The sequence below is a fragment of the Prinia subflava genome, chromosome 15 (assembly GCF_021018805.1).
Source record: "Prinia subflava isolate CZ2003 ecotype Zambia chromosome 15, Cam_Psub_1.2, whole genome shotgun sequence".
NCBI classification, from domain to species: Eukaryota; Metazoa; Chordata; class Aves; order Passeriformes; family Cisticolidae; genus Prinia; species Prinia subflava.
This window is the reverse complement of record NC_086261.1, coordinates 10,493,627-10,505,895: the sequence shown is the minus strand read 5'-3', so window position 1 is coordinate 10,505,895 and position 12,269 is coordinate 10,493,627. Positions and strand designations below refer to the sequence as shown.

Below are 12,269 nucleotides of genomic sequence, written 5' to 3'. Positions count from 1 at the left end.
CACTGCACAAAGAACAACTAATTTGATACAATAAAAAAGTGTGTTTACAAAGGACCTTAAAATACTGCACTTAGTGTACATGTCTGAGACATGAAGGCAAGTTCTGTTTTAGCAACGGGAGCTAGCCTCTAAAAAAGCTATTTAAAGTTAGCTAAAAGGTTTGAAAGTAAATTGTTTCATGAAACATTATGAAACCTAATATTGGTTTCACTTAAAGAAAAACTCACTCTCAAATTATTTCACTTGGTAGATGTCTAAAAAATACACAGAACACTTTACAAGGGGAAAAATCCTTTTTAAAGTGATGTACTTATAAACTCCATTAAATTCCAGTTGGTATGAGTTATATACTATGTCAGATGATAAGGCTGAGTCTTCTTGACCGACTTAACTGATTAGTGTTAATCAAATGAGGATTTCAAATGTTCAAAGCAAACATATGACCTTAGTCATGTTGGTAACATGTTTATTATTTGATTGTCTTGAATCTTTGCAAGGCAAAGTTCTTATGAACAATTCGAGAACTGTTAACTGACAGCTCACTTTTGAAACTGAACAAATAGTCATAAAGGGTATTTCTTTTCTGTGTGGTCATATAGACTTTCTGCAAGGCTTCACACTCTGATTCTGCACCTCACAGAAGCCTTCAAAGCCCGTGCATTGTATTGGCTACCAGATCACTGTTTTCAGCTTCATACACACCAACGTGAAGTAACAACTTTTCTGTTTAATTGTTTTAAATAAAATGGAGAACTGGACATCAGTGATCAAGAAGAAATGGCAGCTATCAGTGCCATTTGGATCACCAATAGGACGCCAAAATAATATAAGACAGGCTTTGAACAGCTGTTCTCTTTATATACAGCAGGTAGATGAACATCTAGAGGTCCATAATAAATGTATGAAGTGCAGAAAAAGCAAATACTATTGAAAAATTTCATGCAGTTCTCAGTACAACCACAACAGCAAACAATTGTAAAAAATTGGAACATAAAATACTATTAAGGCAGAATCTGTTGAGTGTTGTTTAAAGCTTACAAAGAATTACCTTCACATGATTTCCCATCTACACTTGGCAAAAATCCCATATCACATTCACAGCGATACCCTCCAGGGGCATTGAGGCACTGCCCATTTTCACAGAGATTCAAGTTTTCTGAGCATTCATCAAGGTCTGTAAAAGGAAGGAATATTGCAAGTTAGCAGTAAAGATGGTTTTTCTACCAACAATTGAGCTGAAGCATTCAGTGTTCCAAGCATTTTAATTATTCCATTTTATCTAAACACGTGCAGAAGAAACTGCAATCTAATTATGTGCAGAGGTTACTACATGTAACAGCTCTGTATATTCCTGACATGTTGCAAATACAGTTTCAAATCAAAATGAAAATTAAATGCACAGACTCTTAGAGTAGCTCCAGTTAATAACAATGGGAGGCAGTCACAGGGTCATATTTAGACTTAGAACGAGCACGTGAAATTTATTATAGTTATTGTTTCTATTACAGCACAGTCTAGAGGCAGTAATTGGGAAAAAAAAGAAGAGGTTTACTATGCAGTGAGCAAACATATGGTAATGGGCAGTTCTCCATGCCAAACTTCAAAACACTGACTATAAGTGGCACAGAAAGAACTTCATCAAAACTAAACTGCAGGTTAACAGCTGATGAGAAAAACAGCCTTGCTACTGACTCCACTCACCTTCAGATAGATCATGGCCCTTACTCTCTAGCTGAAACGTTACACATCACAAAAACACCTCCTTATTGCAACAGAGCCTGGCTGGCAGTGTGAGTTTTGAAAAGTCCATGGCTGGTAAATCAAAAATCACCTACCAGGGGGAATGCTGCACACTTTGGCAGAGGGCTTATAGAACATCTGAGTGCTCTAGTTTGAGTCTGAGACACCTCTTGAATTCACAAACAATAAGGTATCCAAATAAAAAAAAAGTTCTACTGGATGCAGAAATTCTGTAAGCACTCCATCTGAAGGACGTAGCTTACAGACTCCTGGAAATCATCACACAGGAAATCAACAAAGAGCACTGGGTTAGGAAGGCCATGGACAAAGCTGAATCAGATTTAAGATTAAATTATACTAAGAGAATTGAACAGAATTCCAAGGTCTGCTTAAAAATTGGAATTACTCAAATTCAGCCTTAAACCTGATAATCCAGATTCTCAGATGCTCTGAAATCCTGCTGTAGCTGGCAGTGCTGCTGATGTGCCCCAGCTGAAAGCCTGGCCCGGCTCTGTCTCATGGCTCTGCTCCAGCGCATCCCCAGGCACACCGTGATCCTCAGCGCAGGAGCAGGCTCCTCATGACTAAGCACACAGGAGCTGATCTGCTCCTCAAAGCAAAGACCAAAGTGTGGGTGGGAAACATCTCTCTAGCAAAGTTTTACAATCTCATTTACACTTTATAAAATGAGGTTTCAGAAGCAGCTACTTCCTTCATTGTACATGCCAGCACTGCATCCTGACACCAGCTCTCAGCATGGTGGAGTAAAGGAGACAGACATCACACATTCACTTGTGGGAATTTTTAGGCAATTTTGTGAAGTAATTTTGATGCATATGCCCTATTATTTAAGTATTAAGGTGAGTAGCAAATGGACTAGTTTTTTACTAACTAGCCAAATTACATAATCAAGCATTGTTTTAAAAATTTTGCCACTCACTTCAAGTAACAAGAAAAGCTCAGTGAAAAATTGCATTTTATCTAGGGAAAAAAAAGTGATTGATTTAGACCATGTATAATATACAATATTTATTTTAAGCTATAGCAACCTAGGTGAAGAAGACAATCAATGATGACATATTAATGAAAATTTCAAATGTTTAAAAGCTGGGTTTGTGTATTGGAGCACAGACTAACTTAGGTTGCATGGCACCACTGGAGCTCATCCTTTGCCCTCCTCAGAGAGCTTACCTGTACAAGTGAAACCATCCCCAGTGTAACCTTCTTTACACAGGCAGCGGTAAGAGCCCATCGTATTCTTGCAGTCAGCATGTGGGCTGCACATGTGGGTTCCATTGGAGCACTCATCCAGATCTTTAAAATAGTAAAAAAGGGGGGGAAAACACAAACAAAATATTAGTTGAAAAACTACACATAAATACAAACATTCAGTAGTGTATGGTACACAGAAGCTCTACTTTAAATAAACTTCCATAATAAAACCCACACATACGTGTGGCCATCTGACTGAAAAAGTGAGGTACAGCTTATTTGCAGCCCATCAAAGAAGGGCAACTGTGACTGAGGAAGCTCCAGGGCACTCAGCACTAAGGCCTGTACTTTGTTTTCACAGGGAGCATCACCACCCCTCACTGTCTCCCATCAGCTGCCCTCAAGCACAAAGCATCTCTCTCCATAGTCCAGTCTGTTCTCCTTTCACAGGCCAAACATGAGATAATGCTGATTTCACAGTTACCATGGTGGAGAATTTGTCCTCCAACAGGTCATGTCAAATCAGCCTAACAAGTTCAAAAACCATTTGCCTTCTCCTTTTATAGGTGTGTTATTGTTTTTTCAGAATTGCTAGAATCCCATTGTGTCTGGCCTTACAAATAAATACAAATGTGTAAGACCCTCACCTGTGCACTTGATACCATTTCCAATCCAGCCAGGGCTGCAGCTACATTTGAAGCTTCCTGCTGTGTTTGTACATATGGCATGTCTGTCGCAGTTGTGGGCTCCAATTTCACACTCATTGATATCTGTAAACAGAGAGGTTTGAGGAGCTCATGGAACACACTTTGTCATATCCACATAACTGACACTAGAATTTCTCAAGAAAGGCAATGTGAACATGAAAGCAAGCCTGCATTTCTTTACAACGTGACATTTAGAAAGGAACCTGAAGGCAAAATCACAACAAAGAGAAGCAAAGCAAAGCCAAGAGGCACATAGGATATTTCAGACGTGCTTCCTCACTACCTGTTCTTCTGACAGGCACATAAAGCATTGCTGCTGCAGTTCACTCCAAAGTCTATATTCAAGAAGGAAATCAGGAACTCAGAAGACATCCTCCCAGAGTGCCCATCCTGCAGAGAGGGGCAGAGTCTGCAGAGAGGGACTACACTGGTGGCTCCACATTGCAGAGATTGCTAAAAAGTCTCAGAGGAAACTCTGCTGCCCAGGGACTCCCGGAATGCAGCACTCCCACAGCCCCAGTATCTGCAGGGATGCTGATGAGCACCGGCCAGGCAGCGCCAGCCAGCTGCCCCTGGGATTGTCCCCAGGTAGGGAATGGGGCAGCTTCTCTCTGGCCAGAGCTGTGTGCAAGGTGGGGGACAGGCTGTACCCTGTGTTACCCACACAGCTGAGGAGCTCGTCAGGCAGGAGCTTATCAGGAACTCAGGAAACCTAACACAGTGGGAAGAAATCAGCATCCTTGGAGACACCGGGCAGCAAGTCATCCAGTCCTCAACATACATGGTCATAGCAGCACGTTCTATTTCAGCACTTGCTATTTTCACCTTATTTTCATTTTTGGGCATTCTGTGGCAATGTCAAAATGTATAGACTGCAAAACCCAAATTAAATTCCATTCTTCCTTCTCACAAGACTTTATTAATGCTCCATATAAGTAGTTGGAGAATGTATAAACTAAACTGCAAGGTTTTCACAAATTACTACTGGTAACAAACAAAACTGGCAGGAATTTTCTTGCCTATCTGCGCTTTGGATTTTACAGTATTTTCTGTAACTGAGCTATCAAACTGCACTTTACTTCCATGCAGGATGTAGCTTACATAGAGTTCACATCAAACCACTTAAAACTGATTCCCATTTTTTTGGCTCTTCCAGGTGTCTTTGATGTTGCTGTAAGCCAAATCATCTCGCTCTGTAAAACAGCTGATGGAAAGGGAAAACAAGCTCACAACTCTACGTGATTCCACAGACAAAAACCCAGCTCACATCCTTCCCATGAAGATGATCAAGAAAAGGCATCGGCCGTCAAATATGTAACAACCTTTGGGATTTTCAGCCCCAAAATCACAGACTTGAATTTCCTATGATTTTACCTAAAAACAAGTAGCTCTTTAAAGAAGGTGAGGTTGTAGAGCTAATGCAGAAAGTGTGAAAATATTTATCCACTTCCTTTACAACACCTTCTTAGGTTTTTCTGCCCACACTTCTATAGACAAAAGGCTGTGTCCTTTACTATGTCTTGTATACATATTTTGCCTTTTCACAAAGGCAACACATGACTTCAAGAAGCAGACAACGTCTTAAATACTCAAGGCCAGAAAGGACCCAAACCAACTGCTGGTTGGGAGGAACAGGGGGTTTGGTGAGTGTTGTGCTTGCTTGGATTTTTTTTGTTGTTGTTGAGATTCTGGGTTTTTTTTTATTATTATTTGGTTTTTGGGGTTTGTTTTGTTCATTTGGGTTTGTTTTGTTGGGTTTTTTTTGTTTGGTTGGTTTTGGTGGATTGGCCTTTAATTTTTTTGAAGCTTTTAAATCTATTGGAAGTTGAATTTAATCCAATCTTACTTTTCTGAGTCTCTTTCTAAGCGAGGCATTGCTTTGACTCAAAACCCCAGACAAAAGCATTGCCATAATCTGAATTCTGACATCGAGATATGAATCTAAATCTGGCAGCTGGAATCTACCATTAATGAATTTAATGAATTCAGGCCACCAACAGGCCTGAAAACATGCAAATAGACACTTACTTTTTAAAACCTAAAAAAAGGGTCAGGAGTAAGTAATCTCAGAGCAGTGTTGCCTTTAGCATGTGCAGAAACTCATATGAAGATAACATCACCCTAAACAGGAAACTCCCGTCTGTCAAAAAATCTTAAGGGTGGCCTGAAAAAAAAGCAGCTCATTTTGGCTTGGGGAAAGACTGGAAGGAATTTAGAGAGGTCAGCTACAGTATACACTGACATAAAAAATCTGAGGCAAACACTCTATATTTTAACCTTTACATGATTTTAAACTCCAAACTGTTAAACTACTGCTCACATTAAAACTCCACTGTATTTGATTATTTGATGCTTTCAAACATACAATCACAAGTTTCCCTATACCCTGCAGAGCACAACAAAACACCACAAAAATAAAAACCCATCACAAGTAGAGAGGTTTCTGCCAAGAATTTTTTTAAACCACCAGCAAACATAAACAGAAACTTGCATGCAACAGCTACACCACAATGAAGTCATGGTCAGGCTCAAATTTAAGAAAACCTAAGCCAAATTTTCCACTCTCCATAAAGTGACTGTGGGCTCCATCTCCCCACCCACTGACCCATTGACACATTGCACCTGAGAACCCCCTACCACCTCCCAGTGGAACAGCAGCACCACAGCACTGGGGCCTTTGCAGTGGACACTTGCTCCCCATCAGCTGTTCGACACACACTCTAAAAAACTTAGAATCTTCTTTGGGATGAAAGCTGCAAGTATAAATCTATATCCAAATACAGGTATTTATAATGGGATCAATTTTCTCAGGCATCAGCTACTGAAATGTCATTCCACTTGCTTTGAATTAAAAAAAAAAATGCTTTTCTCCAGGAAAAATTTTCAATAGACTTCAATACTTTTTTGCCTGGGTAAAGATCAAATAGGGAATGCAAATTGTATTCTCTAATACCACCTACCTTTAAAGGGACATTGCAGGGCTTATTTCCATGATGCATGGGAAGGTTTTTCAGAGACTTAAATGAAAGCTGATTGAGGCATATAAAAAAAATACCATCACTGGCTTCATCCTAGATTTTCCTTCTTTTCCCCTGTCTTTAACTCAGATGTTGTTTTGCTATAATCCCTATTCTCCCCTTTCATTGCACAGCTGAGTTGTAAGTCTACATTTATTGCACTGCAATTATTTCCAAGGCAAAAGAGATCTCAGACCAAAAATGGTCCTGTGTATACAGTGCACTGAAATCGGTGGAATTTATGCCAGCTTATACTGGAGCTTAGTATGGATTTATGTTGCCATAAGTATTGAATTATGGCTTCACAGAATGAAACAGAAAGGAGAGGTTGAGCTCTGTAGCGGAAAAATTAACTCAATATCTTTAATAAAAGCACGAGTCCAGCTTGTTCTGTCTGCATGGCAGTACAAACAGTACTATACTCATTTAATTGTCTGAAGACAAAGGCATTACTCGGTCTGAGTAAAGGTATCATGACCCAAAGAGCACCCACGAGGACACTACTGAAGTCAGGGTTTCACACAATGATGGCCTATTCCCACTGACTTCATGGGGATTTTCACTGAAGAGTAAAGGAGTGAGTCACTGATTTATATCAACTGCTCCTTCTGCCTCCAGCATGAGTCTGTGACAAGCCAAGGAAAATAAAGACATTCCAGTCAGAGACTGACACTGCATCCTCAGCCAGTCCCACTGTGCCCCAGTGCTGCTGCACACATGTTCTCAGCTTTGCAATTGCACAACTCCCATTTATACTGAGAGTTGTGTGCCTTCAGCAGATGAGAATACGCATGATAAATAATATGTAGGTCTGACATCATAAAAATCCTAAGCACTCCAGGGGAAAAAAACCTGTCAGTCACCCTATTTTGTTGGCTCATTCAGTTCTCTTCTTTGGACAAATATTTTTGCTCTCAAGTCTTTAGCAATTAATAAAGTGTCTCTCCCTTAATCACAGTGGCACAACTTTTTAGGGCTCTCAATGTGTGTGCAGCAAAAATACACATCATATATACCTGTTACCCTTTGCATATGCTTGCAAAATGTGGCAACTAAAGGAAAGAAAGTGCTAGCCAATATCTGCATAACACATCTTCCCCAGTGGGGAAGTGGATCACTGAAGCTGGCCAGAGAGGAGCATAGGAACAAGCTGCTGTTCCCACACCTGTACTCTAGAAACATTCCTTTGCATTTGAACAGAAGGACAGTGTACATGAACTGAAGAAAATTCACGTGTTCATCCCTGGGCATGAAATCCTCTAGGCACTCTGTGTTCCGTTTTCTGTTAGGTTTCATTGGGCTTCAGTGGTCTAAAAGGACGCTTAGCAAACAGTAAATTTAATTCAGACTCCACCTATAAATCAGTACTGTTTGTCAGGAATTATGCAAATCCCTTAAGCATTTTCTGACTTTTACATTTTTTTGGCAGTCTCTGCGTATCTGTGCATTTTATCGCACTGACGTTTCCCTGGCATTTCGAGCCTGGGTCCAGTTCCCCAAGGGCCAGTCGTCTGGAGGAAGTCACAAGGCATTTCCTGCTCCTGGGTTGCTGCCCATGTAATCAGGTAGGAAAAACGAAGGCTTTTCAGAGGGAAAAGACTCTGAATTTCAACTTGGCGCTCATACAAGTAGAAAAATATATGGAAAAATTCCCCTATTCTGATCTTCCTAGATGTAAAATTGTCTTCTCTTTTGGAATCACTCTCAGATTTTATTCAGCATACTGTACTCTTGGAGTTGCACATGGGACAATTCAGCTCTTGCCTGCTATCCATCCTTACATCATCAGCACACTGAGGCACAGCGTGTTATTGCTGGACAGACGCCTATTGCCAGCACACTCCTCCTGTAACGCCCCCTTTGGTGGGCAGCATCTCATTATCATTATCTGCTGGTATTTGGCCTGACACAGCCAGCTCCCAGATTCATGATGGCAAACATATGCTTCACTGGTACCAGAACTGTTTTGAGCCAAAAAGCCTGAAACACAATGTATTATTAATGGCCAGAAGCCATTAATAATGGAGAGGAGAGCACATTATACAAGTCACAAAATATTATGGCTCTGTTTCTGAGGGCAAATGACAGGCTCACCTCCACCTTTTTCTGTATCAGATGTCTGACCTCTCTAGAACCAAGTTCCTGTCAGCCATGCAGGCATGCAGTGTGCACTCACCCCTCCCCTGTCCACTGACACCGTCATCACTGGAGACATTCCACACAAACCCTCCAGCTCACAGCCCACACCAAGGCTGCAGCTGAACACCTTCCACTAGCCTTCCTCCACACGGCAACAGCACTGGAGCCAGAGCTTTCCTGGTCTCAGCCTTCTAATCCCCGAGCCTGCTGTGCAGAAATCCAGCTGACTTGTAACATATTTATTTTTGATCTGTTGTCCAAGTTGGGCAGTTACTGCCCAAGCTCAGCTCTTTCAGTTTGACTCTGTGAAGAGCACCCTAAACTTGTGCAAGCCCCTCTCCACCAGGAACCACCAGGAGGGCTGTGCACACACCCATAACTGCCAGCATGGATGGGAGTCAGAGAAGAATTTTTTCTCTGTGAAAATAGCAGAGCAAGTTTAAGGCTCTACATCGACAGTGAAATATTGCAGATTTACAGGCAGTAATTCAGAGTGGTGATGAATCACAAAATACAAATGCAAGTGCCAAAGCAGGATTTCATTTCTGCACATGTACACTTTATTGACAGAAAAAGCAGAAACAAGGTATTTGTCATAAAGCTGGGTGATCTGGAAATGGGGTAGGGGAAAAGCAGCACTCTCTAGTGGCTGTATACCATTGCCTTCCTAGGAAAATCTAAAATGAACTGCTGTAAGCCAGTATTTTCACAGTTTGCCTTGTGAATGGAAATTAAACCATTCACAGCACTTGATGTTGCAAAGCTACATCTACAACCTGTATTTTTGTGTAGTATTTTAAAAATCGTATTTTTGTTACTAAACTCTGTCCACATTCTTACTGAGAACCAAGGAGAGGGGAGAACTAGGGGAACTAACATCTGTGTGGGATGGGAATGTAAGTCAGTGGGTGGATTCTGAATACTGTTAAATGATTGGGGCGAAAAAAACAAGTTTATTTGTTAAAATGGAAACACTCAGTAATGACAAGGGAGCTGAAATATTTAGACAAAACTGGAATGGAACCCAAAGGACATGATTTAGCTGTTCTCGTGAAACAGAGGATCTCCCATTCAGAGTGCTGGACACATTTTTTGTAAGTTTTTTTTCCATGGGAATTCCTAAAAACTGTGGATGCTTTTGATCTGTCAGATAAGAAGTGAATTCTGGGGTTAAGGTGCTGTTGTCAAGGTCCTTCCAGAAGAAGTACTGAAGGATGCTCTCACAGTCTGCACTACCTGAGCCTGGGAACTTCAACTCTGCTCTAATACTGTGCAAACAAGAAACGGGGAATTCAAAGTTCTCCAGCAGTAAATCAGACATTTTAAAAACCAGAATGTGAGAACGTGCCAAATGTAGTCACTATGGGATCTGTATCCACAATTTTTTTCATAATGAAACCAATCTAGAAGTTTCCTGCTCTGCTTCCTGCTTTCTTATTTAAATAATAATAAAAAAATTATTATTTGAGTATGGTGCCATCTCGGCTGTATCAGCATAACTGATACTTCACCTTTTATCAAATTACTGAGCCCCTCTAGAGTATCTGCTGGAATTAAGGTGTTCTGCTGCTTTTCCTGGTGACTGCCATCCTCTCTGAAATACTGGCATGCAGATAAAAGCAGTAGGAAAATTTAAACATGTGTAAGGAGGTAGGAAGAGCCCTCATGACAGACAGTGTCCATCCACAGGCCAGGGCTTGGCTGGGACCAGGACAGAGGGATTTCCTGGCCTCTCCTTTAACAAAAAAAAAAAAAAATTGCTTGGGACATTTGCCACTACTTTGAATCACGTGATGCCAGAATGGTGGCTATTCCCAGGCAATTCTCCAGCAGCCATACCTCAGACTCCTCCCCTGCCTCCACAACCTTGCTCTGTCTTTTGCCTTCAGCTCACTGCTGCACCACGTGTAACTGAGCAGTGTGAGGGGTTTCAGGTCTAGAGTTCTGCAGATCTTCATATAATTTAGCACAGAAACAAAGAACACTGAAATGTTGGTCTACAGAGTACAATTAGGGATTTCTTGGATTTAGATCAGTTTCTGTGTAAGTCAAAGGCAGCTGTTACTAATGCACAATTACTCATCCATAGTCCAATATGCAAAAGACAACCCCAGCTCTCAGTTTTTTCTGTGAGAGCTGTAAAAAAACCAGCTTCATATGTTTGGGGCACTAAAAAATATATATTATTACATCTGTACAATAAGGGCAGACTAAGAATGAAAGTGTGTCTCAATGACATTGCCAGAAATGTGTTTACCCTAAGTCTACATTAAAAATTGTATTAAACATATGTTTGCATTCATATTTGGCCAAAGCCTAAGACTTTCAACACCTTGGCTTGAGACACCAGGACTTGGATTATTAATATCATGCCCTCAGAGCCTGTATATTTGAATCTCATTTCTGTTTGCTGGCAATACATGAAATAAAGCAAATTCTGATTCAGCTGATAGAATGTAGTTGTGTAACTGTATTGTCGACACTTTGCAAAAACTGAAAAAATATTTTAGCATATATTTCAAGCCATCTGTGTTTGCCAAATAATATTTTGAACAGGTACCTGTTATTTGCTTGCATAGTATACAATTAACTAATCCAAATGCACTGAGGTCCTCAGGAGTTTGCCAAATTACAGAGAATGGCATTTGCTGTTCTCTCAGATGAACAACTGTGCAGTAACACGCCCAGTTTTGATCCCAGTCTCTGCTCCACTCATTTCAGAAGTAGCAGCATCAGGCTGAATGCTGTACCACACAAGTTTAGCAGAACACAAGCTCAGCAAATTTGGATGAGAGGTAAAATAAGAGCACAAGTAAGTGAAAAGAAGCTCAGTGAGAGGAGGTTCTAAGCACCAGAAAAGCAGATGCATGAGTTTAAGTAAAAATTAATAATTAAGCTTTAAAACTTACCTGTGCAACCAGTTGTGCCTTTCTTGCCTGAATATCCCATATCACAGTGACAGATAAAGGAGCCTTTGGTATTCTCACAGGTTCCACTCAGACAGATGTTTGGATGCAGATCACACTCATTAACATCTAAAAAAAACCCCAAATTAGTATTTATTAAATAAAATTCTTAGAAAGTAACTGGAAAAATCACTTTAGATATGACTTTTGAAACAAAAATAGGTCTAGCTATGCAAAGAAAAAGCTGCTTATAGATACTTGTACACGCATACATTTTGAGATCTGGGGTAACAGTGTTATATTACACATCTGCATTAACATACCTTTAATGCCAGCTTTTCCTAAAAATAGACACTAAGGTGCAGTACATTATCCAAAGAATGACTATGATTATTGAAAATTTCTACATATATGTGTCTGTATACATTTATATATGCATGCATACAGTGTCTAGTTTTGTCAGATATTTCTCTCAAAATTTAAAATCTCTCAAAAGATTTTAAATTAAAATGTGAAAATGTGGTTTTGGAGATATCTGTTTCATGACT

The 12,269-nt window shown here is 40.3% G+C and overlaps 1 protein-coding gene across 1 annotated transcript in view; it reads right to left on the bottom strand.

Moving 5' to 3' along the window:
• Positions 1–12,269, bottom strand: part of FBN1 (fibrillin 1) — a 141,157-nt gene that overhangs the window by 31,990 nt on the left and 96,898 nt on the right. The window contains exons 32-35 of the mRNA XM_063412183.1: positions 11,725–11,850; positions 3,600–3,722; positions 2,932–3,054; positions 1,049–1,174 (exon numbers count right to left, since the gene is read on the bottom strand). Coding sequence (XP_063268253.1) covers positions 1,049–1,174; positions 2,932–3,054; positions 3,600–3,722; positions 11,725–11,850 — 498 coding nt within the window. The remainder of the gene's footprint in view (positions 1–1,048; positions 1,175–2,931; positions 3,055–3,599; positions 3,723–11,724; positions 11,851–12,269) is intronic.